This window comes from Thermothelomyces thermophilus, chromosome 2, assembly GCF_000226095.1.
Source record: "Thermothelomyces thermophilus ATCC 42464 chromosome 2, complete sequence".
Taxonomy (NCBI): domain Eukaryota; kingdom Fungi; phylum Ascomycota; class Sordariomycetes; order Sordariales; family Chaetomiaceae; genus Thermothelomyces; species Thermothelomyces thermophilus.
This window is the reverse complement of record NC_016473.1, coordinates 3,171,721-3,198,599: the sequence shown is the minus strand read 5'-3', so window position 1 is coordinate 3,198,599 and position 26,879 is coordinate 3,171,721. Positions and strand designations below refer to the sequence as shown.

The window sequence follows — 26,879 nt, the reverse complement described above, 5'->3', positions numbered from 1 at the left end:
AGAGCACGAATTGGATCCGAGGAAGGCATATGTTTCGTCCACACGATTTTTTTTTTTGGTTCAGCAGTATATCAACTACTCGATACGTTCGTGCTCTTTTAGAAGCTCAGGTTGGGCAGGAGAGTGGAAGGTGACCCAAGCTTGGAAAATGTTGGCTCGAGAAGGAGGGCGGATTCAGTCGGGGAGCCAATGGCTGAGACTGACCCAAACGGTTCCTGCATGGCCGGACCCACTCACTCACGCCGCGACCGAACGCCCGCTTTCAGGGGTAAAGTGGGCTGGTGGATGCGCGACCGTGATGTGCGGGCAGTGGGTGGAGGGATGGTGAGACAGTGTTTTGAACACAGTGGTGGTTGGAGCCCCGGCCCTCGGGATCGACGATCTCGTCTCGACAATCGAGCGGCAAGAAACCAAACCAGAGATGTGATTGCCACCTTCCACATGGTATACACGTGTGGTACGTGACATCGGCTACACTTCGTAGGGGTAGTGTGCAATTGTTGATTTCCAACACTACGCCTCTTGACAGGTTGGGTTGTCCTCTTTTTTCTTTCTTTTTTTAAACAAAATTCTTCATCCTGCTCAAACTGTGTGTGTGCCATAAATACCAAATATACAAAGTCCTGTACGACCCCATGACTCGGGTCAGCACACAGCGAGTCTGGTACGGTTCACAGTCGTTGAAATGGCGCTCTGACAGGCTGGCACGTACTAGCCCGTCAGCCCAATAACAAGGGAAGACTTGGTTTGTGTTCGAGTTCGGTGCCGCATCACGAGGGGACTGGGGTTGCTACTGGCTTATCGCAGGAGCCTATCTTCAGCGCTTGCGGCTTGTCACAGGGTACACCCGTCGGCGGCGATGCTACAGCATCTGGGGTGATGCACGCCGTGCATTCGTCATCTCAATGCACTTCTCGGCCGTTCCTACTGGTGGCACTGAGGAGAGTAACCAACGGGGCAAAGGCTTCGAGAGCAGAAAGTTGCAAAATGTAAACAGTCTGAGCGCCTTATCTACGGCGTATACATATCAACATATACACAGTACAATTCCGTAGTGTTCTAACCGCTATCATGATTTGAGGTTGTTACGTGTACATACTAGGTACCTGGGTACGGCGGATACACGCGATGCACGTGTTGAGGCGTTTGCCGTCGGACTTTTCTACTGGTAGTAGTGAGGCTTTTGTTACACATTTTTGTTTTGCGCTCTTGTGTGTAACTACCTAAAACCCCGGTTGTTGCCTACACCGGTCTCTACCAAGTAAACACGTACACATCGACCAGTTAGAATAAGCTCGCTAATATTAACGAGTCCTGGAATTATCGAGCCAGCCAGGAGCGACAAGCTCTCGACTCACATTCACGGACTTACTCCAAAGCAACCACGCTGGAACCCGACGGTTTGGTTGCCATATTTTAGCTCGATGACGATGCTGGTAACGTTAGTGGTCCGGAAATCGTCCGGAGACTGTGCGGCACAAGACCCACTTGTTCAGGAAAGAGCTTAGCGCCAAGGGAGTGTTCCTGGCATTGCTCACGCATCCCCTATCTCCATCCCTCCGAACCCCCATCCGCCTTGCCCCGCCAAGCTGTGGCACCTGGCCAAGGGACACACGGGTGTTCGGCCCACTTCAAGTCTGCGGAGAGCTGGAAACCTGGAACGCTGTATGTACAGTACAAACCGACTCGTGCCTGCCTTGAAGCGGCATTCGAGCGCCCATCAGGTGGCTGTGCAAGCGTACCCAAGCCCAAGTCATCCGTAGTACACTAGTGACTAGTATGTACCTTATGTACAGTACATGTTCGGCGATCGGATTATTGGAACAGCTCGGCGAGGTGCACATGCATACCCGAACACGGATAAGCACAAACTTGCCAGGTACCCGACAGCGCCTGAACCCTAGAATGATTTTATTTGCAAGGAACTGAGCAGAACAGAGATGCCATTGTTGTACGCTAGGGAAAAGTCCTCTTCTGCACGTGTACTCTGGATAGCAGATTTCATCCTCCCACCAAGACCATGTCTCTGGAATCAGACCAGGGCTGCTCGCTGTTGGGGAAAAAAAAACGAGCGGGAACAACCGCAGTGCACGGGCGTGACTGACTGCATGAGAAGCACTGGCTGTACGGTACAGGTATAGTTACTTGCTCCGTACACTACTGCAAGGAAGTTGTGTAATCCCTACTTGCGCTACGCAAGTGATCCGTTCAAAGTACACGACATTTCGGTCTCAGGTATGTACCTGACGTTTAGTAGGAGTCACTTGAATGTTCCATACTAAAATGGTAGCTAAAGCCCATCTACGTACTACGCGCCGCACCTACAGATACACCACGTACAGTACCGATTCAAAAAAAAAAAAAAAAACACCTATTGTATCTCCTGTGGGTGCTGTCCCAACAAATGCAGCGCCACCTCATCGCCCCAAACTGCAGTTCTGGGAAGTTCGACCTAGCTGACGGTTCCCGGCAATTGACAAAAGAATTGTTTCTGCATCGGACCGGGTGATCTGGTCAGACAAGGTCCATGGAGACGGCAAACTGTTGCCTGACCCCCGTCAGAAACCGAGTGATACCGGCCGTTTCCTGCCGGTTGAACAAGATGCCAATGTTTGTAGGGGCCGTGTACACTACCCCGCCACTAGTAGTATGTACGGATGTCGCTACCAAAAGAACTGGCTCACCGCCTTTATGCACAGACCATGCAAGGTCGCTAAAGTTTTAGAAGGTATCTTCACTAACAATCGGCCAAAGTGCCTAGGCTTTAGTGGCTATAGTGCTTTGCCCCACTGTACTTTATGTTGCTTTTTGGCGGATTCATTCTGCCGGTCAAATTTGGCGGTGAGCCAGTTCTTTTGGTAGCGACATCCGTACACTACTCAAGTATGCATGTACATACATACATACATGTACAATACGGAGTAGTCCCCCCTTCTTTCCAGGCTGCCTTGTCCTTTGCCGGTACAGTACGCAGGAATCCGTATTCCGTACCCGACACTTGGAGAGTGTGATCCGTACCCTTCGTTGCACCCCTCGGAGCTCTTTGTCTTTTGCACCAAGTCCGGCTGGCCTTTGTCCACTAGGGCTGCCTCTCCCTGTGTAAGGCCTAGCTGCAAGTCCTAGTCGAACATACATACGGGACGTACAAGCCGATGGAATGCATCCAACTTTTTGCAATCCATCCTGCCTGCACCGCACTGGCGCAGGTGTAAGCTGCAGGCACAGCGCTGCAGTGATTGGACGCGCCAGACAGGAGCCCTCCTTTGCACTGTTTGAAGCACTGTGTGGATTGGATAGGGAACTGTGACTCGCTGCGTCGCCCGTTGGACTGTTTTGGCAACGGCGCTTCAGAGGCAGGGCCCACCGGCCCGCCCAGTGTCTGCCCTGGGAGTGTGGAAGCGCTCTCGCTCGCGGTCCGATGCTCCTGTCTCGCTCAGTTTTGCTTTTCCCGCTTGAACCTCCCCCATGTCTCCCGTTTTCGTTTTTCCCCCTAGTCTCTCCTTCTGTCACTCTCGATTGCCTCACGCCGTCTCCTGTCAACCGCCCTATCCTTTCTCCTTCTCTCCCCACTTTCTACCTTCGCTTTTTCTCACCAGAGTCACTCCCTTGGAATATCCTTTCAGCCAGTTCATCGGAATCCGTTCATTCCTTTCGGGTTCCTATTTACCTCAGTTTCGTGCTCTTGAGCAGCAGCACCTTTTCACACACAGCATCTCCTGACACTCCCTATTCCACCAGCGAATCAAGCAAACCTCCTGTTCGAGTATTCGTCCAGGACAACACTCCTTTCGAACCAACCGATTTTCCATACCTCATTCGATCATTCCCTTACACACACGCGTTAGAGAGTTTGTCGGAAGAATCTTCTTTGTTTTGGGCACTGCCCCAAAGCTCTTGCGGCATCAACACCCGACTCGGCACACCGCCCATTTGCAGCGTCTGATCGCCAGCATCAGTTTATTTCCATTTTTCTTTTTCTCGAGGAGAGGACACCACTGTTCGGAACAATATCCCTTGGCGACGGACAACGGAAGTAGTCGAGAATGGCGACCGACGTGCTCAATCAGGAGCCTAAGCAGGAGGTGAAAGATGAGCCGAAAGGGGAGATTAAGCAAGAGGAGGGAGTCGCTGCCTCGACAACATCAATGTCGGCTACGCCCGCTCCCTGCAAATCTCCAGTGTCGGCTGCGAAGTCCTCCACCACCCCGAGCAAGCCCGCCAAATCTCCCGCCAACGGATCCAACAAGACTCAGGGTACTGGGTCGAGGCGGCCGGCCCGCAAGAGCACCCTCACGCAGCAGCAGAAGAACCAGAAGAGGCAGCGGGCAACGCAGGACCAGCTGACGACGCTTGAGATGGAGTTCAACAAGAACCCCACGCCCACGGCCAATGTGCGCGAGAGGATAGCCGAGGAGATCAACATGACCGAGAGGTCTGTTCAGATCTGGTTCCAGAATCGGTGAGTCCCCGAGGCTTCGTTTGACCTTGATTGGGCCGTGGGCAGACATGTTAACAGACGAGCGCGCAGACGTGCCAAGATCAAGATGTTGGCCAAGAAGAGCTTGGAAAACGGCGAGGACATGGATTCGATCCCCGAGTCGATGCGTCAGTATCTTGCGATGCAGGCCATGGAGTCGGGCAAGAGCATCCCGGGTTTCTTCGGTCGCAACGGTCTCATGCCCTATGGACAGCACGGGATGGCGGGCGGCGATCAGTCTGGCCCGGGCAAAGTTTGTAAGTTCGGCAGGCCGGCAACGCGAACCGTGGAATCGCACGTTTGCTGACTTTTTCTGCCGCGCAGTGATTCACCATCTCAACTGCCGCTCTCTCACCATCGGTCGCTGGATGCGGGTTGGCCAAAACGCCATGGACCTGATCATCTTCTACTCTCCCGACAAGTGCACCATGACCTACTACATCAACAATGACCAGGCTGGATACAAGATCGAGTATCCGTTCTCGTACATCAAGGCCATCTACCTCAACAATGTCGAGGGTGGTAATGACCAGATGGGCGGCATCACGATTGAGCTCCTCCACCCGCCAAACTTCTACATGGACTCGTCTACTACGGCGACCTTTGTCCAGGTCCGCGACTTCACCGAGGACCTCCAGGCCTCTCGGGTGCTGACACACCACCTCGGTGGAAACCCGAAGGTGTTGAGTGGTCAGCTCGCCAAGCTGGTCAGTCTGGAGGCCTTTATCCACCGTCACAGCGCGCCCCCCCCGCCTCCTCCTCCTCCGGCCCCGGTCTTCGATCAGCTCCACCCTCTGTCCATGTCTGCCCCGGTTTCGCCAGCCCGGCCGTCATCGCAACCGAACTTTGCCCAGCCGCACGTTGGCATGTTTCAGGAGTCTCAGTGGGGCATTGCGCCTCACCATCAGACCATGATGATGCGCGGCCCGGGTCACAAGAGGCAGCGCAGCCGCAGCGTGCCGGGCCCCATCGACTTTCAAACGATGCAGCTGCTGCAGCAGCCGCCGAGCTTCCACATCACCCAGCCAGAGAACCAGGCGCCGAACAACAACCCCCAAATCTTCAGCCCGGTTCCCCAACAGCCCAACATGCTGGGTCCCGTGGGCCCGAACTTGCGGATCGATACTCAGGCAGGCTTCGGCAGTGTCGACATGCGGACCTACCCGCTCTCGGCGACCACTGCCCCCTCGCCGTCCGAATACTCGAGCCCCAACTTCTTCGCCACCCAGGCCCCAGACAACAACGGGATTCCTGCGTCGAGCTTCACTCCCTATAGCGGCACCTTTTCGCCTCTGGTTGACCCGGCCAACCTCGGCCTCCCTCCCCCGTCAATCTCGCCGCTCTCGTTCAACCATCCTGACCCCGCCATCGTTGGAGAGTCTCCACCAATGTCGATGCCTCCGATGTGCGAGGGTTCCGCTGTCTCCGACGATGGCACAGGCCTGAACGACATGTATCCGACCGGAAAGCAAACCATGACACTCCCGCTCCACCCGCACTCGCCGTTTGTGGAGCCGAATCAAGCCGACATGGAGCTGAACCAGTTCATGGACCTCAGACGCTTTGATGCCGAGCAAGCCTCGATGTCGCCCGAGAGCGTCCAGGCGCAATGAGCGGGCGGGCTCGATGCCCTCCTCCCGCTCCTCTCCTTTGGCTCTGCATTTCCGGCTCTGTGGCTGTCTCTTTTGCAAAGACATGGCTCTCGGCGGACAGCACGGATTGGTTTCATGACTCGCAATATACCCGTCGAGAGCTGTTGCTTCCCTTGGCTTGATTTGTCTCCGCGGCGTTCAGAGGCGTCTTCGCATATACCTGGGCGCTTGTCTGGCTGATTGTCTTGTTTTCTGTCTCTTGTGGCGAACAGATTTCAAGGGGTCCCTCTGCTCTCTCGACTCCTCTCCGATCTATAAGCGACACAAACAAATCCTCATTTCCAGTTCGACTTCTTAACCCCAACTTTCTCTCCTCCGCTAGCCACGAACCTCCCCATGACGATTTCCCGCCGCTCGTGTGTCGTCTAGCACTCCGGCTGCGGGATTTCTTGCTTTCACATTCTCGTTTGGCATGTCACTCTTCCTTGCGTTGTTCCCTTGTCTTTGCATGCGGATGATTTTGCTATTCCCAGACCGCTGCCTGCAAAATGCAGGAGTCCTCTGGGATGATGTTTCTCTCTTAATACCTATTCCCTAGTCGTTTGCGTGCTAGTTTTTGACAAACTCGGGGAGGAAAAAGTTCCCGTTGAAGAACTGGACTTGTCGTTGGCTGAGAGAAGAAGGATGAGATGGAGAAAGAAAAGCCCGGGAGGCCTGATTTCTCTTCTCATTTTGGTAACACGGTTCTAATCTACTTTTTCAGAGGGTTTTAGGAGCATTTATTCTCAATGCGCAATAGCTAGGGCTGGTTGGCTTGGTGGATTTTGGAGTTCCTATCTGGCTTGCAGTTGTTTTTAGGGAGCAATGAACGAGAACGGTAAAACAGTGAATGGCGGTCCCGCTTCTACGATGTGACTGTTATCAGGTTCCCTTTGGTCCCATTCGCTAGAGCAGGAACTCTTGATGATGTAGGGAATGTGATAATTAATTAGCAGATTTGTGAACGAGGAGTTGCGTATCGTAAGCAGGACTGGCTCGAAACTCGAGGTGGGAATATACCTTGTTCATAGTATCATCACTAATATACCAATCTGTAATGTCTTCCCCGTAGATCGATAGGAAGCAGACGAAATCCCCCCTTTAAATATATCTGATTTGATACGCATTTTTGCGTCCAACGCTCAAGAGTCATCCTATTTGTTTGGCCATAAACCTTGGTTAACTTGACCTCGGGATAAGAGGATTACAAGCATGATCGGATAAGTATCAGGAATACGGATTAGAAACTCTAGCATCTTAAGATTCTGTTGACCAAATAAATTTACCTATTGATTTATATATTGTTGATATCTTCTTGTAGTTATTCGTCAATTCTTCTTATATGTGCCGAATTCTTGCTTTGTTTTGATGATATTGTACTTCCCCCTTGCTTGTCCTATTATTTGTTCCTTGCTTGTCCTCCCTACAAAGCTTTCCAAATTCTTGATCATGGCTGGCTGTGAGCGAAAGGGGCTCTCTGTCTGGCTGTACCAGACTGTAGTGCCGGGAGGTAAGTCCGTGCCTGCATTAGCTTATTAGGGTTCAACTACTGAAGAGGTAAAACCGTCAACATCAAAACTTTTATGTATCGACAGAATCAGCACATCGCTAACGTGAAGTCGTGTGCTGGTGTGCTTGGGAGAGCAGTAAGCGTGTAGCGAGAATAAATATAGACAAAGGATTGAATATCTTTTTGTGCTGGATTTTTCCACGAGGAAATGATAGCTGATACTCTTGAATAAGGCAGAAAAGGCAGGAAAAAAGATTAAGGCACTTCGGAGGTTCTTGCGTCAATCTGCTCGCATTGTGTCGGTGCCGAAACGGGAACCAGAACGGTCATCAGTGTCATTACAAGCGTCAGACATGTCACATGGCTCAGGAAACTGTTCGGGCCAAGTCCCTCCTCGTACGAGGTTTGTATACGCAAAAGCGGCATGCGTTCCGTTTTACTAGCGGAATATTGATTCTATACCCAACCTGAGTTTTAACTGTTTTTCCTTTCAAAAAAAAAAACATACCATCTCAAATCCTTCGGTCCTTGATGGGATGCGGCTTTCCAAAACAAACTGGACGTTGCTGGTCTGGCCAGCCAACTTTTTTACAAGGGCAAATCCGGAGTGCGCAATACTGTGTAAGTGCAAGCCGTGGTCGCAAAGGGATGATTGCCTTTCTTGGTATCATCCCCGCTCGGTTCATGACCCACAAGTTTACGCTAACTACCCCTCGGCGGGGATTCCCCGTCGCACTAGAGTCCCGGTGGTTTGCTCATGCAACCTTGTTCGTGCGCTGCCGTCAGACTTGGTACCGCATGCATCCTTCAACGCAAACGGGTGTGACGACGTACGTGTATGGATATCTTAGGTAATGTGGCAATACATGGTAAGTGTATGGGAAAGGACTGGGTAATTGTAGATGCCTGTCTCCGTACTCCGTACAGATTGTTTTTACATCACCGTATGCCCATTTCAAGGGTTTACTCTTAAACTTGGTGTTCCTGTCTCATCTTGACCCACCGCTACCGCCACTTGTGATCGCAAGGGCAAAAAAGAAGATGGCTACGCGGTGAGATACGGTCCTGTGCTACCTGTCGGCATCCTCGTCACACGTGTACGGAGTAGTACTTGGTAGTTGAGGCATGTCAACAAATTGCGGATGACAGTTGCATGAGATACTGCGCAGTACTTCGTATGTATGTACTGATAAGATATCGCCCACCAGAACAGGGACCGGCCTTTTGAGTGGGACAACGGGAGCCCCTTCCACAGCCACAACGCTTCGAGTGCGACGGGACATGATAGGCAAATCGAGACTTTTTGTACCCACTCATCCCGATAAACAGGCGACAGGCCACGCCAGCCTATTTCGTCGACGTGCTTCCATTGGTTTTCTTTTCTTAGCATTCTTTAGCCTGCTACAACCGGTCCATTCGCTCTGTTTTTTTTTTCCCCCGTGTGAATATTCGTCTTGGTCTGGCTGCGAAATGCTGTAGCATCTCCAGAGTACGTTTCATTCGCTCTTCTCTCGAATTGTTCTTTTGGCACGGGAGGACCTCGGTCCGGTGGCGGGCGCCTTGTTTTAGGAGTTCCACGGCATGGCAGGAACCGGCCAGCGAAATGCCACAGAAGCGTCCCGGGACCGGCCCGGAAACGTCGAATTACAGCAGCAGAACTCGAGCGCTCCCTCCGACGCTGGCGTTGCCCGAGGGAATCCCCAGGATGGAGAGCCTTCGCCGCTAACACGTTCGCGCCCGGTCCCGAGTCTCCATCTTCCCCGGGCCGGACTCCGTTCTTACGGCTACGACGAGACCAGATCGCCTCGTTCTCGGCAACCGCAGTCGCCTCTGCAACGGAGGACTCCGGAACTCTACACGATCCAGTCGCACACCCTAGCACCGCCGGCGAAGGAAGATGGCCAAGACAGACGCGATGGTCCTTCGACCGCCTCTCCACGCCCTCGCTTAGGCCAGCCGAGGATATCCTTGACCCGCCCCCGCCAGACCTTTGACGAGATGCGAGACAGCATCAAACTTCCCGTTGACGCCGAAAAGAGCAGCGCCACGCTTTCACAGCTGGGTTGGGTTGGACGGCAAAAGAGGCGGAAGAGGGGGCTCGGGAGAATTCCGTGGGCCAAGATACAGAACGCTGCCGACAGGGCGTACCATCGATACATTATCGAGGGCTTGTTGCGGCAAAAGCCCATTCCGCCGAGCCAGGATGGGAGGCATATCCCCCTCAAGCCCGGCCTGGTAAGGCGAAAGCCCCTCAAAGATGAGCGGACCGGGCGACCTTACGTGTCCAACTTCATACGGTCGAGCCGGTATACCCTCTGGAATTTTCTGCCCAAGCAGCTCTTTTTCCAGTTCAGCAAGCTCGCCAACTTCTACTTCCTCGTCATCGGTATCCTGCAAATGATCCCAAACTTGAGCACCACAGGCACGTACACGACCATTGGGCCCCTCCTTGCCTTTGTGGCACTCAGCATGGCAAAGGAGGGCTACGACGATTATCGCCGGTACAGGCTCGACAAGTTGGAGAACAGGAGCTTGGTTTGCGTGCTGGACCCGGACGGCGCGGCCAAAAGCGAGCCGAGATCCGACGGTCGCGCATCGCCGGGTTTCTTTCGACGGGGAAAGCCGGTTCGCGATGCAGGGACGCAGGTGACGGAGCTCGAATCGGTGGGCAGCTCCGAAGACGCAGAATCTGGGCAATGGACCAAGATTGAGTGGCAGGATCTCCGTGTGGGAGACATCATACGGCTACATCGTGACGAGGATGTACCCGCCGACATTATCCTGCTCCATGCCACGGGACCAAACGGCGTTGCCTTCATCGAGACGATGGCTCTGGACGGGGAGACGAATCTGAAGACCAAACAGGCGTGCCCCCTGCTCGCCAAGCACTGTTCTTCGGTTGCCGGCATGAAGGACTGCGAAGCTGAGATCGTGTCGGAGGATCCCAACATCGATCTTTACAACTACGAGGGCAGAGTGACCGTGAACGGCGAGACCATGCCGTTGACCCTGAGCGAGGTCGTTTACAGGGGATCGACCCTGCGAAACACGGCGTACGCTATCGGGCTCGTCATCAACAGCGGCGAGGAATGCAAGATCCGCATGAACGCCAACAGGAATGTCCGCGCAAAAGCACCCGAGTTACAGCACGCCGTCAACCGCATCGTCATCATGCTGGTATTTTTTGTCATCATCCTCAGCGTCGGTTGCACGGTTGGCTACATCCTCTGGCGCCGCCAATACGTGGGAGCATCTGACCAGCCGCGCGCCTGGTATCTCCAAGGCGGGAACGTGCCGCTGCAGCAAATCTTCATTGCCTTTGTCATCGCTTACAACACGCTGATCCCGCTGTCGTTGTATGTCAGTCTCGAGATTGTCAAGCTCGGGCAGCTGTTCCTACTCAGCGATATCGAGATGTACGACCCGGTCACGGATACGCCCATGGTGGCCAACACGACGACCATCTTGGAGAATCTGGGCCAGGTCAGCTACGTCTTTTCCGACAAGACGGGCACCCTGACCGAGAACATGATGAAGTTCCGCAAGATGAGCGTTGCCGGGACCGCGTGGCTCCACGACATGGATCTGCGGACGGAAGCCGACAAGAAGGGCAAGGCGCCGGTGGTTGAGAAAGAAGGGAAGGGCCGCTCCTTGAACGCCAGAACGTCGACAAGCCAGGTGGAATCGGAAATGGAGGAGCCCCTGGTCGACGGCCGTCCTCCACGGACGAGCACCGCCTCGAGATGGAAGTCGTCGGCCAACCCTACACAAAGCCAGCCCGAACTCGGCAACACGGAGGAGCTGCTTCGGTATCTCGCCAACAAGCCCCACTCGCAGTTTTCGCGCAAAGCTCGCCAGTTCATCCTCTGCCTAGCCCTGTGTCACACTTGTCTCCCCGAAACGGGAGACGACGGGGCGATAAGCTTCCAGGCTGCTTCCCCCGACGAGCTTGCACTGGTCGAGGCTGCCAAAGACCTGGGTTATCTGCTGGTTGATAGAGCCGCTCAGTCCATGACGCTGCAAGTACGCACCCCGAATGGCCCGACCATCACCGAGAAGTATGAGATTCTGGACGTGATCGAATTCAACAGCAGGCGGAAGCGCATGTCCATTGTCATTCGCCTGCCCGATGGCAGGCGGTGCATCTTTACCAAGGGTGCCGACAGCGTCATCCTGCCGCGCTTGAAGCAGAAGCAGCTTGCCTTCCAGACTGCCTCTGCCGTCGAGAGGAGGGCAAGCATGCGGAGGAGCGTCGAGCAGGAAAAGGCTCTGCGCCGACAGAGCATGCAGAGCTACAAGCGTGACAGCATGACCCTGAGGCGGACACTGGACCGAAAGGATAGCTGGCGGAGGTCGATGGCCCTCACGGATGAAGTCGACCAATGGCTGTCTCGCCGCGAGACGGACGGCGTGGCCGAGCCCTCGGCAGAAGGCGAGCCTTACCAGAGCCCGCGCCGCTCTATGATGGGCGCGCGCTCGTTCGAGCTCGCGCGTCCCGTCATTGACCCTGCAGACCGGATCGTCGACGAGTCCTTGGTGCTGAATGAGGCGGCCGTGTTTGAGCGCTGCTTCCAGCACGTTGAGGACTTCGCCACGGAAGGCCTGCGGACCCTCATCTTCGGATATCGCTATCTGGACGAGGACGAGTATCGGCGGTGGAAGGAAATATACCTGCAAGCCACCACGAGCCTTGTCCAGCGGCAGGAGCGCATCGAGGAGGCGGCCGAGCTGATCGAGCAGGACTTCGAGCTCGCTGGCGCCACGGCGATCGAAGACAAGCTGCAGCAAGGGGTGCCCGAGACCATCGACAAGCTCCGGCGCGCCAATATCAAGATCTGGATGTTGACCGGCGACAAGCGCGAGACGGCCATCAACATTGCCCACTCGGCCAGGATCTGCAAGCCCTTTTCCGAGGTTTATATTCTGGACGTGACCGAGGGCGACCTGCAAGAGCGGCTCGCCATGACCCTCACCGACGTCTGCCGCGGCATGATTCCGCACTCGGTCGCTGTCATTGACGGGCACACGCTCTCGGTCGTCGAAGACAACGCGACACTCCGCATGCTGTTCTTCGACCTGGTAGCCAGGGTCGACTCGGTCATCTGCTGCCGAGCCTCGCCCTCCCAGAAAGCCAACCTCGTCCGGTGCATCCGTCAGCAGTCTCCCTCGGCAGTCACCCTCGCGATCGGCGACGGTGCCAACGACATTGCCATGATCCAAGCCTCGCACGTAGGCATCGGCATCTCGGGCCGCGAAGGCTTGCAGGCAGCCCGCATCTCGGACTACTCCATCGCCCAGTTCCGCTTCCTGCAGCGCCTGCTCTTCGTCCACGGCCGCTGGCTCTACGTCCGCAGCGGCAAATACATCCTCGGTACCTTTTGGAAGGAGGTCGTCTTCTACCTTCTCCAGGCGCACTATCAGCGGTACAACGGCTACACGGGCACCTCCCTCTTCGAGTCCACCTCGCTGACCGTCTTCAACACCATCTTCACCTCCTTGCCCGTCATCGTCCCGGGCATCTTTGAGCGCGACCTGTCCGCCGAGACGCTGCTCGCTGTGCCGGAGCTATACAGCTTTGGCCAGCGCTGCCGCGGGTTCAATTTCAAGCAGTACCTCGGCTGGATGTTCATGGCCGTCGCCGAGTCGGTCATCATCTTCTTCGGCGTGTACTACATCTACGCGGTCAAGTCGCACGCGCCCGTGCCGACAGATCTGTACCCCGTCGGGACGCTGGCGTTCTCGCTGGCCGTCGTCTTCATCAACCTCAAGCTCATGTTCCTCGAGGTACACGACCGGACGGTGGTGATACTGGGCGCCATGTGCATCTCCATCCTCGGGTGGTGGCTGTGGAACATCCTGCTCTCCGCGCTGTTTCCCGGCAAGGTCGGGCCGTACGTGATCCGCGACGCGTTCCTGGAGAATTTCGGACGCCAAGGCCTCTGGTGGATCGTCCACTTCATCCTCCTCTCGGCGCTCGTGGTGTTGGAGCTGGGCGTTACTGCCGTGCGCAAGTCGCTGTGGCCCACGGATCGGGATCTGATGCAGGAGATGGAGCATATCAAGGGCGTCAAGGAGGTGTTCAGGGAGCATGCCGATGGCGGGGAGGCCGGGGTCTCGGCGAGCCCCGGCCCCGAAGAGGCCGACGAAGGTGGGGAACGGACCGCGGACGCGGCCTCGCTCAAGACGGTCACCTCCGCGTCCGCCTCTGCGGCCCCGCGGCAGGCGCCCGGCGAGGTAGCGACCGGCTGGCAACGGTGGGAAGGGCACGCCTCCTCGCATTACGCGCCTGCGTCCGCCGTCTCGCCTGGAGCTGGGCGGCTGACGGGAGAGTTTGTGCGCCCCCGGTTCACGCCGCCGGCTGAAGAGCGGGAGAACCCCCTGGAGATCGCGGGTGCGAAGCTCAAGGAGGGCGCGCAACAGGAGTGAGGAACGCTCGTTTTTTTTTTCCTTTTTACGCAACTTGGAATGGAATGAATAGGTGATTACGTCTGATTGGTTTTTGTGGGAAGCATGTTGGACTAGGAGGCTATGTTTTGTATACTGTTGTGTATATGGAGAGGCATTTTGTGCTGGAGGGCATGGGCGTATTCGGCGTACGGTACTCACGAGTTTGTTTTTTTTTTCTTTTTTTTTTCTTTTGGATATCTCGACATGTCGATTTGGCGGGAAGCTCTCGTTGCACGAAATCAGGGTATACCCTCAGTTGAGTCTAGTTTCAAGTCTATCCATGGCATTACGTTACTCGTGGAGCTTGCTCATCGTTGATTATGATACTGCTGAGCTGGGTTTCAGTACTGTTGGTCTGCTGATCTTTTCAAGTTCGAGTACTTCGGTGTGTCGTTTGAAGTATGAGTCTCGGTAGCTCACCGTGGTAAACAACCCCGTATCAGGTACTGCTACTCCCTAGAACCGAAAACACCGATACTTGGTCAAGGCCTTATCTTGATGATGCTTTCGTCAGCAGCAATCCTACCCGTCAAGGGTGTTAAGAGTCTTGTGGACTGGCCGTCTGAGCTTAGGTAGCCAGCCACTCGCCATCAACAGCACCACGCGGCTTTTTGTCAGTAAGATAGTTCCATTACACGCACCGTCAACCTTGACTCGAGTCCCACAAGTATTTCGATTCCTACCAGCTGAGCCATCTCAGTCGAGCACCAGATGGCGTGGGCTATCATCGTCCATCATATCCCCAAGCGGTTGATCCCAACCCGCTGGCCAAGTTCTGTTAATGGTGCGTGATGCCTCACCAATTGCCAACTTTGCTGGTATCTGACTCCTGCATTTGAGAGGGCAGCGTTACAAACTCTGTAGAGGGTCGGCGAAGCACAATTGGTATTAAGAAATAGGTCTAGAATACGAAGTAATATCTTACCCGACAAGCCTACAGTACGTCCGCAGACACGCCTGCCAGAGCTGCATTATGCGCGCAAGAAACGATAAACGGTACCTCAGTCGAGGATACCCAGAAGACAAAAAAGGATCAGGCCGAAGCAACAGCGTTTTGCGCCGTGGTGGGCTCAACCACATTCTCGGTAACCTTCTCGGCAGCTTTCTCCTCGGTGGACGCGCTCGGGACCTGTTCGGCATCCGGGACTGCCTCCGTCTTCTCTGTGTCCTCGGCTGTGTTCTCCGTCGCGCCAGTGGCCTGCTGTGCGACGCCCGTCTCGGTACCCCCCGCCAGATAGTCCTCCGACTCGCCCAGCTGCCGCCCTCCGGCGACCCAGCGCTGCCAGCGCGCTTCGCGCCTCTCCTTGCAGAGCTTGTGCAGAGCGGGCCAGTAGACCGAGTGGTCGTAGTCGAATTCCAGCTCGCCCGTGCTGAACTCGGACCACATCTGCTCGGTCGGCACGTACTGGCTCATGTCCTCGTTGAACTTGAGCTTCTCGCGCGTGTTGGGGTCGATGAAGGGGGTGATGAGCTTGAAGAAGCCGGTGACGATCCAGGGCATGTTGATGATGAGGGCCCTGCCGAGGCGCTCGGGGTAGTGGTGCTGGAGGATGTGCAGGACCTCGCGGGCCAGGCTGAGACTGGGCGCTGTGTTTGAGCGCGACTTGCCCTGCTTGAAGTTGATGAGCAGCGCGAGCGTCTCCTGTCCGGGCGGCATGATGTCGATGACCCGCTCAACCATGTACACCAGGTGTTGCACCTGGCGCGGCGAGGGCTCCGTGTTTTGGCGACCGGGGTTGAGATAGTGGCAGACCCTGGCCTCCTTGTCGTAGCCGAGGATGACCTGCTTCCCGGTCTCGTTCTCGGGAGAGATGTGCTCGGCCGTCAGCTCCTCGACGCCGTACTCCCTCCTCCACGCGAGCGTCTCGAGCAGACGCTTGTCGGCCTCCTTCTCGTGCCACTTGGTCGCGCGCAGGTAGCGAAGGAGGCACTCCTTGGTCAACCAGAACTTCTCGCCGTCGGTCAGCGGCCCGGCTTTGCCCTTGGTCGAGGGAACCTCGGTCCACCCCTTGACCTGCTGGAGCAGCCAGTCATACTTCTGCTGCTGTTCCGTCGTCAACACCGGCCGCTCTTTGGGGCGGCTCTCGGGCGTCGGGAACGGCAGCGGCACTTTGAGGGGACCAGCGAATTTCTCGTGCACCGGATCAGCCCCCGGAGATGCAGTCGCCGTTGCCATGGTGTTTTTGTAGCTGGAGTGAGTCTTATCGGAGGATGAAACTCGGTGAGAGCGGAAAGTGGCCTCGATGGCAACCTAGATGGACAAAACAGAAAATAAACAGACGTCAATTTATTGAATCCAATCAACCGCCTCACGGAATTTGAGCCCTCGCAGGTTCAGCCAATGCAAGCTTGATTTGAGACTCGGAGAGCAATAATAAGCAATGATTGGCTTGCAAAGAGGCAAAGATGCAAAAAAGCTCCGCAATTCAAGGAATTTAGGAAGGAGGCGGTCTCAATTGAGTGAGACTTTTGAGTGCCTGGACTGGCCGCTACTTCCGACCTCAAGCCCCTGCCTTTTCCAGTTCAGCGCTGCGATTCCACTCAGAGTTAACTCGCTTACTAAGCACGTCAGCAGCGGCTGGGCCCGATGACCCCTGAGCCTGCATGGATCTGCGCGCCCGCAAACCGGGGACCAATTCCAAAGCTAAACCAGATCAGGCACATGGCGTCTTCGCGTTAAGTGCCTCTTCGTCGCGTCGCAGCGCGTTCCACCACAGTCAATTGACAGAGCCCCTCATCGACAGCCCTGCAACCCACACTGAGCGTCGGCGCGAGACTGACGAGTCCTTGCTTCCGACGACACATCATTCAGGTAGAGGACGGCAACGCAGCACAACACACAATGGCCGACGAGATAGTGGCAGAACTAAACGAACGATTCGGCTCGGGAAACAAAGATCTCGAGGCCGATCAAGTCGCCGAGCTCAAATCCATCATGCGCCTGCACCAGTTGTCGGTCCAGGACCTGTTCTTCAAATGGGAGTCGTACGGCATGAAGATGGGCATGGACGACTTCCAACCCTCCATCGACAACCTCCGTGCATTCAAGCAGAACCTGCAAGACGAGCTCGCGCGCAGCAGCCGATCGCAGCAGGCACACATTAAGACCGAGAGGCGAGCTGGTGCAACCCCGCGGGTGGGCAAGGGTGGCGATGTGTTTGGGATGCTGGATGGCCTGGCAACCCCGGCCCAGGGGCGGCCAAACGGTGCTGTCAAGAAGACGCCCGCAACCTCGCGGGTCAAGGCAGAGCCGACAAGCTCGCCATTGAAGGTGGAAGACCAGGCGAATGCGACAGGCGAAGTGCCGTATGCCTCCCTCCCCTCCCTTCATGATACGGCTCTTCGAGAAGGTCGCACTAATACCCTACAACTCTATTATAGACCATCATCATCATTTAGCGACAGACCCAACGCGGGAGAAGTGCTAGAGATTCTCAATGAGCAGCTCGAGGCTGCCGAACCCCCAATCTCCCCTTTCCCCGAATCCCGCATCAAGCTCGCCGCGACGTCAGACCAGAAGAAGCTCGGATACAAGGGGTTGGCCATGAAACTCTCAGAGGCTTCCGAGATCCTAGATGTCCGGATAGAGGAGTTCGCGGCCGAGGTTATGCGACACCACAAGCTGGAGGAATTGGCATTTGGAAGTCCCGCCAGCCAGAGCACTGCCGAGATCATCGCGGTTGGCCGTATCGCATCAGACTCGCTGGAAGGGAAGCTGAATGCCGCATCGCTGGTACTGGAGACCTCGAGGCGGATGGGCAACGGTCTGCGAGTGCCCCTGAACCTCGGCAAGCTGAAGGCGTACCAGTTCTTCCCAGGCCAGATCGTCGCCCTCAGGGGCATCAACTCCTCCGGCCGGGAATTTACCGTTCACGAGGTCCTCGAAATCCCTCTCCTCCCAAGCGCCGCCTCTCCTCCCGACGCCTTGGCCAGCCACCTGGCGCGTCTCCGCGGGGGGCCGGACGCGATGGACTCGGACGAGACCCCAACCCTCCCCCTCACCGTCCTGTTCGCCTCGGGCCCTTACACGGCCGACGACAACCTCGACTTCGAGCCCCTCCACACCCTGTGTAGCGAGGCGGCCGACACCTTCGTCGACGCCGTCGTGCTGACCGGGCCATTCATCGACGTGGAGCACCCGCTCATCGCCACGGGCGACTTCGACCTCCCGGCCGAGGCCTCGTACGACCCGGACGCGGCTACCATGACGACCGTGTTCAAGTACCTGATCTCGCCCGCCATCAACCGGCTCGTCGCGGCCAACCCGTCCGTCACCGTCATCCTGGTCCCCTCGGTGCGCGACGTGCTGGACAAGCACGTCTCGTGGCCGCAGGACGCCTTCCCGCGCCGCGAGCTGGGCCTGCACAAGAGCGTCAAGATCGTCGGCAATCCCATGACGCTCCGGATGAACGAGATGGTGCTGGGCGTCAGCAGCCAGGACGCCCTGTGGGAGCTGCGCAGCGAGGAGCTCGTGGGCGGCGCCCGCGCCGCCGACGCCCTCTCGCGTGTCAGCCGCTACCTGGTCGAGCAGCGCCACTTCTTCCCCCTCTTCCCGCCGGCCGACAGGAGGCGGCTGCCCAAGACTGGCGCGGCAGACGCCGCGGGAGGCGGCCTGCCCCCGGGCGCCATGCTCGACGTCAGCTATCTGAAGCTGGGCGAGATGATCGACGTGCGGCCGGACGTCTTGGTCGTGCCGAGCGCGCTGCCGCCGTTTGCAAAGGTCAGTTCTCTCTCTCTTCTCTTTCTCATCTCAACCACCCAACCCCCCCCCCCCCCTTTTCTCCCAACCGACTCCAATCGCGGGAATCTGGTTATCGACAACTAGCGACTGACCATTCGTGATGTTGTAGGTTGTGGAGAGCGTACTGGTCATTAACCCGGGTTATTTATCGAAGCGGAAAGCTGCCGGTACCTACGCCAAGATGACGCTATACCCGCCATCCCCGGAGGATATGGCAGGGAATGGGGGACTGACTGCACACAAGATATATGAACGGGCAAGGGTGGAAATAACGAGGATTTGATGGGCAGAAAAACAACCGGGTAAGCACGTATTGGGTGAGGCATGAAGGTCCGAGGGGTATCAGGGCTGGATGAATATACTACAAAGCTGTACACTGCATGTACGTTGATGAAATCTCAGAGATGTCGTAGGCCTCGAGAGAGCCTATCTTGCATCTACTACTCTCCGACGCTTGTCGCTTTCATACCGGTCCCTGTCCCGTTCCCAGGAAGGTGACCGTTTCCGCCGGTCACCCCGCTCTTCTTGTCTGGGCGAGCGGGACCGCGACCTCGACCGTCTCCTGTCATCACGGCTGTCGTCGCGGCGCCGGTACGAGTCTCGGCGGCGTTCGTCCCGGAGCCTGTCCCGACTCCTGTGTCTGTATCTGTCCCTGTCCCTGTCCCTATCTGACCCCCTTTCCTTGTCTCGATCCTCCCACCCACGAGGCTTGTTGTCCCTGCGCTCGCCCAGCGGGATCGCGTTCGCGCCCTTCGCGCCATCGCCGTCGCTCCTCCCCCGGTCGCGGCGGCGGTCATCGGGCTGGAAGCGCTCGTCGACGTTTCGATCAAATTCCCGCCTCGGCGGCCGACCGTAATCAAGGCGCCCCCACTGCCCGGTATCCTCGCTCTTGAGGTCTCTGTATTTGGTGGCGCCCTTCTTGCCGATCTTGGTCAGGTCCCTCAGCTGCAGCGGCTTGGGCAGCAGCTCCCGGTTGACGTCGTCGGCAAACTTGGCGCCGACAATGTCTCTCTTGTCCAGCCCGGCCGCCTTGCTCTCGTCCAGGTAGAAGGCGCCCTTGTGGAAGTACTTTTGCATGAAGCCCATCTTGCCGCGGCTCTCCTTCTCCTCGCGCTGCTTCGCCAGGCGCGCCTCGTCCTCGGCCTGCCGCTCCTCCTCGGTCAGGTTCCGCCGCCGCTCGATCTCGGCCAGCTCCTTCTCCTTGGCCTCGATCGCCTCGCGCTCGCGCCGCAGCCGCTTCAGCTCGCGCAGCTTCCACGCCGCGTACTCGGCCTCCGGGTCGATGTCGTCCGTGTCGTCCACCTCGTTCTCCGAGTCGCTCGCGTCGTCCTCCCAGTGCTTCTTGCCCGCGCGCCGCGCCGCCAGGTCCTTTCTGATCTGCTCTTCGACCAGCTCGTCGGCGGCCCGGCGCCGCGCTTCCTCGGCCGCGGCAGCAGCCTCGTCCTTCTCCACCGAGACGGGCGATCGAGACCTCGTGCCGGCTGCTGTCGCCGCTGCCGCTGCCGCTGTGGAGCCGTTGTTGCCCTGCCGTTGGCTCTTCGGGATGAACTTGGGTCGCGCCATCAGCCGACGAGGAGCCTCCTCCTCCTCGGAGCTGCTCTCCTCCTCTTCCTCTTCGCTCTCCTCTTCACTGCCTTCCTCCTCCTCCTCCTCTTCCTGTGTGACGAAGCCCTCCTCTTTTGCTTTCTGTTCCGCCGCGAGTCTCGCTTCCCTGGCTGCTTTCCGACGCGCTTCTTCGTCTTCGGCAGCCGCCAACCCGACACCCTTCAGATCGATCTTGGCACCATCGCCGCGGCTGATGATGCGCCCGGGCCCGGCAGCGCTGGCGAACTTGGGCGGTGGCGCGGTCCGGCGCGGCGGCGCCTTCTTCTGAACTTCTTCCGGCTCGGAGCCGCTGCTCTCTGAGTCGGATGATGATTCGGGCGCGATGGGCTTGCCAGCCCGGTATCGAGCCGGTTTGACCGGGTTAGCGGTCATGCGCTTTTCGGGGGGCATGTTGGGCGGCTGAAAGGCGCGTGGTGATTGTCTTGAGGGAGGGTTTAGTTAGTTGCTGCTAGCTTGGGGAGTGTCGCCTTTCACTAGAATCTGCGATTAACAGGTACTCCGTGCATACTGTGTACTGCGTATTTCCTGCGTACTTGTTGCGCGGTGAGTTCGTTGATTGGTTAATAGTTAAAGCACAGGCCACCTGAGTAATTGAGCGCTCCAGCGGATCAGTGGTCACCTTCAACCTCCTACGTGCGGGCAGCTTCAATCAGGAAGGGGCCTGCCCTGGGATGAGCTCATAAACAGTGGACTGGTGTCAACAACGAATATTAGATGAAATCCTGATAGTAGGCCTTTCAAACTAGCGTTGAACAGAACAGCCAAAGATGTCCCATCTTGTGACATTAGTGCCATAACATGTTTCGATATATCCATAACCCAAGGTGAAGAAAACCGGACCTTCTCGGCGAGCTAGTCTGACATACATTCCAAAAGACATCAATGCTTCAGCGATCTGGTAGACCAAAGTCAACTGGACCTCTCCCAGGTGATGGTCATACCCACTCCCAATTCGAACCCTCCACGAGACGCTCTGCAGGCTGCGGCAAGAAACTCAGCTTCCCCGTAATTTCAGCGTCCCGAAAGCGCGATCCAGCTGCTCCCCTTCATCCGGCACGGCCATCTCACATGGGCCAGCGGATTCCTGCTCACCGCCATTCCCAACCCCATTCCCGCCGCCGCTCCCATACTCTCCGGCAAATCCTTTAACAGGCTGCTGCAGGAGCATCTCACCCGGCGCCTTTCCTCCCCCGGTCGCCTCCGAGCCCTGCCCTCCAACCGCGGACCCCGCCGCTCCTGCCACTGAGGAAGAGGAAGAGGTAGTGGTGTTGGTGGAGACGGGCGCCTTCTTCTCCGGCTCGAGAAGCCGCGCCTCGCTGTCCAGCCAGCCGGGCGCCACCCGGCGCTTCTCGGCCAGGTCGCGGGCCCGGATGCGCTCGTCGAGCGCGGCCAGGTCCTGCTCGGCCTTGGCGCACATCTGCGTGACGTGCGCCAGCAGCGCCCGGCACGACTCCAGGATCTCGTCCGGGTGCGCGGCGTGGCCCGACGGCGAGACGACGTACCGCGGCTTGGGCGGCGCCGCTCCCGCCGACGACGACGACGGGTGCGCGCCGTCCGGGTTGTTGCCGCTGCCGTTGCTGGAGTCGTCCGTCGTCGTCGTCGTCGGGGGGATTCCTGTCACCGAGGGCGGGAGAGTGGAGGGCATCGGCTTGTAGCGGTAGGGGAGGGTGGTCGCGGTGGGGAGCTTGACGAAGGGGGAGACGGTGAGCGGGACTTGTTGGAGGAGGGGATGGGTGCCTGTGCGGCGTCAGCAGATCGGCTCGTTGACTCTGGGGGAGACGTGTTGTTGTGAGGATACTTTGAGGATACTTACGATTGTCATGCATTTTGAACGGGATGGAGCCGCGCTCGAGTGTCTGCGACGGAGCAAATGAAGTGAGGGGCGTTCCCGTTGATTCAGGTTGAGATCACTGGGTACGATATTGAGACCCACGATGCGTGGCCGCTGACTCTGTCGCCTCCTGCAGACATTCACCGGCGCAGTTAACTGTGGGAGAATGATCGACGCACAATCAGGCAGTTATGCATTGCCGAATAATCGAGTGCTTCGGAGCTTCAGGAAGCCAGATTATGCGGGGACTTGAATGCTTGTTGAGGAAGGGAAGAGCAGTTCCACTTCTCAAGAGCAGCGAAGTCGCATCCAATCAACGTGGGGCGGGACCTGACAAAACAGGCATACAGACAGGATAAGATCTTCACGTGCTCTGTCACCACCTCAAGTTTGGGAATGAGGCAGCAGGTGAAAAAACGTGAGACTAAGGTGCCTCAAGTGTTCAGGCGCAGAGGCCATGCCATGCAAGGTACTCTGTACTGTACTCTGTACTGTACTCGGCACGTTCATCCTTCGCTTGTCGCACAGCAGCCGGGCTCTGTCGCGATAAGCTGATAAGAGCTAGGCCCCACTTCACTTTTGGAAGCTCCCAACTCCCCGCGTTTCACTTTTGAGGTCAGCGCTCTTGGAAAAAGTAAACAGCAGCTATTAGACGTCGAAATGAGTTTCCAAACGGTCCGATCCCCTTTCGCCGTGAGCGATTATACCCCGCTCTCCGAACACCAGGAGCAAACACCCGACAGCTTCTACGACGGAAAACCCGTGCTGTACTACCATGCGACGGGCGCAAAAGCCTGGATTCCCAAGGCGCAGCGGGGCAAGCTGCCCTTCTTCCCCGCCGATCACTCAACCGAGCCAACGCCCCCCGAAAGCAGCGCGTTGAACGGTCAGGTCGAAGCGACCGTCGAACAGAAGGTCGACTTGTTTGTGAACTCGCGGTATGAGTTTTTCCCACTCGGGATCATCCCCCTACCATTCCCTGGGTCCATGTTGCCCGCTAACCCTCCCTTCCCCAGCAACCTCTCCATCTTCTGCCCCTCGGCCGAGTGCGGCGCCTGCATCCCGTACCAACAAATCAGCATCCACGCGATCAAGACCCTCCGCGCCGGCGACCAGACCGCCTACCCGTCCGTCTACCTCCAGCTCGAGCTCGCCGAGGGCGGCGAAGGCGACGACGACTTCGACACGCTCGAGCTCACCCTCATCCCGCAGCCCCGGTCGCCGCCCTCGGATGGCGCCCCAGCTGCCGGCGACGGCACGGCGGCGGCCGGCGCCACCAAACCAGAAGCCACCCTCCTCTTCGAGGCCATCTCGGAGTGCTCCAACCTGAACCCGGACCCCGTGCAGGACGGCGACGGCGAGGACGCGGACGAGGACGGGGCTCAAATCATCTTCGAGGGCGATCACGAGCCGATAGAGGGCTTCAGCGGCGTGTTTGCGGGCAGCAGGGACGGCGGCTTGCCGCCCGCCATGCCCGGGAGCGGCGGGTGGATCACGGCGGAGAACGTGCACGAATACTTTGACGAGGACGGGAATTGGATCGGGGGAGAGGGACCGGAAGAGGAAGGGGTAAGCGGCGAACTTGGAGAGGGCGCCGGGACGGTTCACGCGCGGGAAGAAGGGGAGGAAGAAGTTGTCAATGGGGACGGAAAGGCAGCCGCGGAGGGTGAGGCCAAGAGGCCCAGGATAGAATAGCGTATGGATGGAAAAAAAAAGGTAATGGGACAGGTTCCGTGTTTGCGGAACATTATCACTTTTGACCATACGGCATGACGTTCCTAACTACAGTACAAGTGTCCGGTGTGTATGTGCATTGCGCTCAAGGGGAGGATAGGCAACCCTAACCCTTTTCCGGAGTTATGGAGGCTTGTTCTGAGCCAGCGCGGTGACTCGTTTCCCTGGCGACATCCAATTGAACTGGGTCAGTCAGCGGCAGACCCGAAAGGAGCGCTAAACCAACAAGCATCGCAATGCGCATGACACTGAATATTGAATGACGCCTTGCCATCTCATCTAGCTCATCACCTCTCCTCGATTACTTAATTCTTGGCTTGTGAGTCTCCGGTATGGGGTCACGATTGAACTGCGATTCAAGGCCGTAATTTTTCCCTTTTTTTTCTTTCTCTTTTTGCAATTCGCACCCTCGAGGTCTGCCCTCGGCCGACCCCCAGGTTCGTCCTGTCGAGTCGCGAAGTACGGGTCGGTACATGTGTTGTCCATGGCACCGCTGTTGAAATGTCTGCCCAGACTGACCGACTTGAGCTCGTTCATTAGCATGTCATCGTGGCACCGTGTGGGCATGGGCCCCAGGGCGCGTCCTCGACCGCGTCCTCGGCTACGCCTGCGGTCGTCGCTCAGCGTTGCCCTGCTTGTCTTCTTTTTTCTGTGGCTGGTACTGCCGTATGATAACGTCGTCCGGTTGGCTTTCCGGTGGAATGCGAAGAGGCTCAAGGCGGCTCTGGTATCGCGCCCGAGCGAGAGATGGGTCTATTCTCGGCCCAAGCACCCTGTCGACCTCGGCCAGGATGTCGTCGTCATCCTGAAAACGGGGTATGGCACGAGAGAGAGGGTGCCGGCTTGGCTCGATGCTCTAAGCGCGGGAAACGAGTTCAAGGACATATTTGTCATCGCCGATTCTGAGGGCGACATCACCTTCACCGACAAGGATAACACAAGGGGACTCCATGTGCACGACGCAGTGGCCCACTCCCTCCGCTTTCATCTGGGCGCCTACGGGGAACACCCGAGGGTCACCAGGTACAGTCAGCTAGCGGAGGCCATCTACAAGGGTGACGAGGCGACGGCTTTGCACCTCTGCCGAGGCTTCGGCTGGGAATTGGATGCGATGAAGGTCAGCAAGCACATCCCCCCCCCCCCCTCCCCGGGGTCCCAGTATCGTTTTGGCCTTTGAGGGCGGCTAACATGGTCCCAGTTCATCTCGGGCTTGGAGATGGTCTATCAGGTGTATCCCCACAAGAAGTGGTACCTCTTGGTAGACGACGACACGTACATCATCCAGCCGTCGCTCAAGCCCCTTCTGGGGCACCTGAACCCCGAGCGGCCGCATTACCTCGGAAACGCCGTTGGCGATTTCAAGGCCCGCTTCGCTCACGGAGGATCTGCCGTCATCCTCTCGCAAGCAGCGATCCGTACCCTAATCATGAACCAGCGCGCTCTCAAGCCGATCTACGTCGACTCCCTGGATGAGACATGGGGCGACCGGCTGCTGGCGAAAGCACTGCTCAAGCATGGCATCTATCTCGACGAGACATACAGCCACCTGTTCAACGGCGAGCCGCCCCTGCTCACCAAGATCCGCGCGGATAGGCTGTGCTCGCCCCTCGTCTCTTTTCACAAGCTACCGTCCCCTGCGGCCATGAGGGAGGTCGGCGACTACTTCCGAAACGTGAGCAAACCGGTCTTGTGGGGCGATCTATGGGAGATCTACGGCAAAACGCCGCCCTGGGAACAGGCAGGTGCCGCTGCCAGCCACAACTGGGACCACGTCGGTGACCCTGACGAGTCCACCCTGGAGATATCGAACGTCAAGACGGCGGAGGATTGCGAGAAGCACTTTAAGCGCCGGTCCCGGTCCTCTCTGGCGTGGTCCTGGGACGCTCAGACGAAACTTTGCCTTGTCAGTCACTGGATGATCGTCGGCAAGGAAGAGACCGGCCAAGTCTCGGGCATTAACCTCCGACGGGCGAAACAGTTGGGCGCTAAATGTATCCATCATTGAGCTGGACGCTACAACAGGGAATGGAGTTACTTACCTCTTCTCGCCCAGTGTCTTCTCAACTACTGGGCTTCGAGGCCGTGAGACCATGTCGATCGAGGCCGGGCCATGGTTCAGAGCAACCGGGATGAAAGAGAGCAGCGCGCTCGATTCAGCTCGAATAGCTCGCCGGCCAATAGTCAAAAAAGTCGGATGTCACCGCATAATGAGCCGTAGCACATGGCCTGACACACACTTGCGGGATCCTCCAAGAAACCCAGAAGCAGGTGTGCTGGGGATATCCGCGGGCTTGTGGACGGCAGATCGCGGAGGACGTGTTGCTGTGAGCGAAACAGCGAGGGGAACCTGGCAGGACTCGCACACACGTTTTTGGTACCAGATGTGTTTGTGCTAGTGTAGGGTTGTTGGCACCGTGCCCAGGGTGCAGTGGCACCTATTGTTGATCAGTTGTAGCACATTGCTTGGATTGGGCACCCGGGTCCCGCACATATCTAGTGCGCCGCCGGTTTGTGGGGGCTGAGGCTTGGTGTTTTACCGGTACTCCGTACAGTATAATGACTGGGGACTTGTATATGGCAGTTTCAAGAACTAGAGTATCCGTTATGGCCAATAGACTAGTGTATGTAGTAAGTACATTACTGCGTGGAGTGGGAGCCCGTCGGATAGGTGTACAAGAAGCCGTGTAACGTTATGTAACAGCCTGCCCTTACCTAAGACACCTTACTGTGTCTCTACCTCGCACTAATTGCGTTAAGTGAAGAAGTACGGATTACAGCACGTATAACGATACCAGTTAAGTATGGCCGTGTGGATTGGAGAGAGGTACCAACAGTAATCCGTAGGATACTACAGAGTACTTTGACGTTGTATGCACATACATACGGAGTATTAACAAAGAACA

The 26,879-nt window shown here is 57.1% G+C and overlaps 6 protein-coding genes across 6 annotated transcripts; 4 read left to right on the top strand and 2 right to left on the bottom strand.

The window, feature by feature from the left end:
- The first annotated feature begins 3,769 nt into the window (after window positions 1-3,769).
- On the top strand, window positions 3,770-6,619 carry MYCTH_2301643 (uncharacterized protein). The gene is made up of 3 exons (XM_003661751.1): window positions 3,770-4,459; window positions 4,529-4,734; window positions 4,802-6,619. Exons 1-3 carry the CDS (start codon window positions 4,044-4,046, stop codon window positions 6,088-6,090), a joined length of 1,911 nt encoding a protein of 636 aa, XP_003661799.1. The 5' UTR covers window positions 3,770-4,043; the 3' UTR covers window positions 6,091-6,619.
- Window positions 6,620-9,002: 2,383 nt separating this feature from the next.
- On the top strand, window positions 9,003-14,578 carry MYCTH_2301640 (uncharacterized protein). The gene has a single exon (XM_003661750.1). It carries the CDS (start codon window positions 9,200-9,202, stop codon window positions 14,042-14,044), a length of 4,845 nt encoding a protein of 1,614 aa, XP_003661798.1. The 5' UTR covers window positions 9,003-9,199; the 3' UTR covers window positions 14,045-14,578.
- A 26-nt stretch (window positions 14,579-14,604) lies between these two features.
- On the bottom strand, window positions 14,605-16,320 carry MYCTH_2301639 (uncharacterized protein). The gene has a single exon (XM_003661749.1). The coding sequence runs from the start codon at window positions 16,239-16,241 to the stop codon at window positions 15,099-15,101; it is 1,143 nt and encodes a 380-aa protein (XP_003661797.1). The 5' UTR covers window positions 16,242-16,320; the 3' UTR covers window positions 14,605-15,098.
- Window positions 16,321-16,811: 491 nt separating this feature from the next.
- MYCTH_2090680 (uncharacterized protein) lies at window positions 16,812-19,970 on the top strand. The gene is made up of 3 exons (XM_003661748.1): window positions 16,812-17,371; window positions 17,447-18,785; window positions 18,916-19,970. The coding sequence occupies exons 1-3, from the start codon at window positions 16,908-16,910 to the stop codon at window positions 19,087-19,089; spliced, it is 1,977 nt and encodes a 658-aa protein (XP_003661796.1). The 5' UTR covers window positions 16,812-16,907; the 3' UTR covers window positions 19,090-19,970.
- A 1,347-nt stretch (window positions 19,971-21,317) lies between these two features.
- Window positions 21,318-22,484, bottom strand: MYCTH_2314688 (uncharacterized protein). Its single transcript, XM_003661747.1, has 2 exons — window positions 22,225-22,484; window positions 21,318-22,148 (listed from the first exon to the last, which is right to left on the bottom strand). The coding sequence occupies exons 1-2, from the start codon at window positions 22,235-22,237 to the stop codon at window positions 21,406-21,408; spliced, it is 756 nt and encodes a 251-aa protein (XP_003661795.1). The 5' UTR covers window positions 22,238-22,484; the 3' UTR covers window positions 21,318-21,405.
- A 399-nt stretch (window positions 22,485-22,883) lies between these two features.
- Window positions 22,884-25,981, top strand: MYCTH_2138347 (glycosyltransferase family 31 protein; the record flags this gene model as incomplete). Its single annotated transcript, XM_003661746.1, has 5 exons — window positions 22,884-23,180; window positions 23,259-23,908; window positions 24,124-24,127; window positions 24,601-25,093; window positions 25,175-25,981. The coding sequence occupies exons 1-5, from the start codon at window positions 22,903-22,905 to the stop codon at window positions 25,979-25,981; spliced, it is 2,232 nt and encodes a 743-aa protein (XP_003661794.1). The 5' UTR covers window positions 22,884-22,902.
- Between the last annotated feature and the right edge of the window lie 898 nt (window positions 25,982-26,879).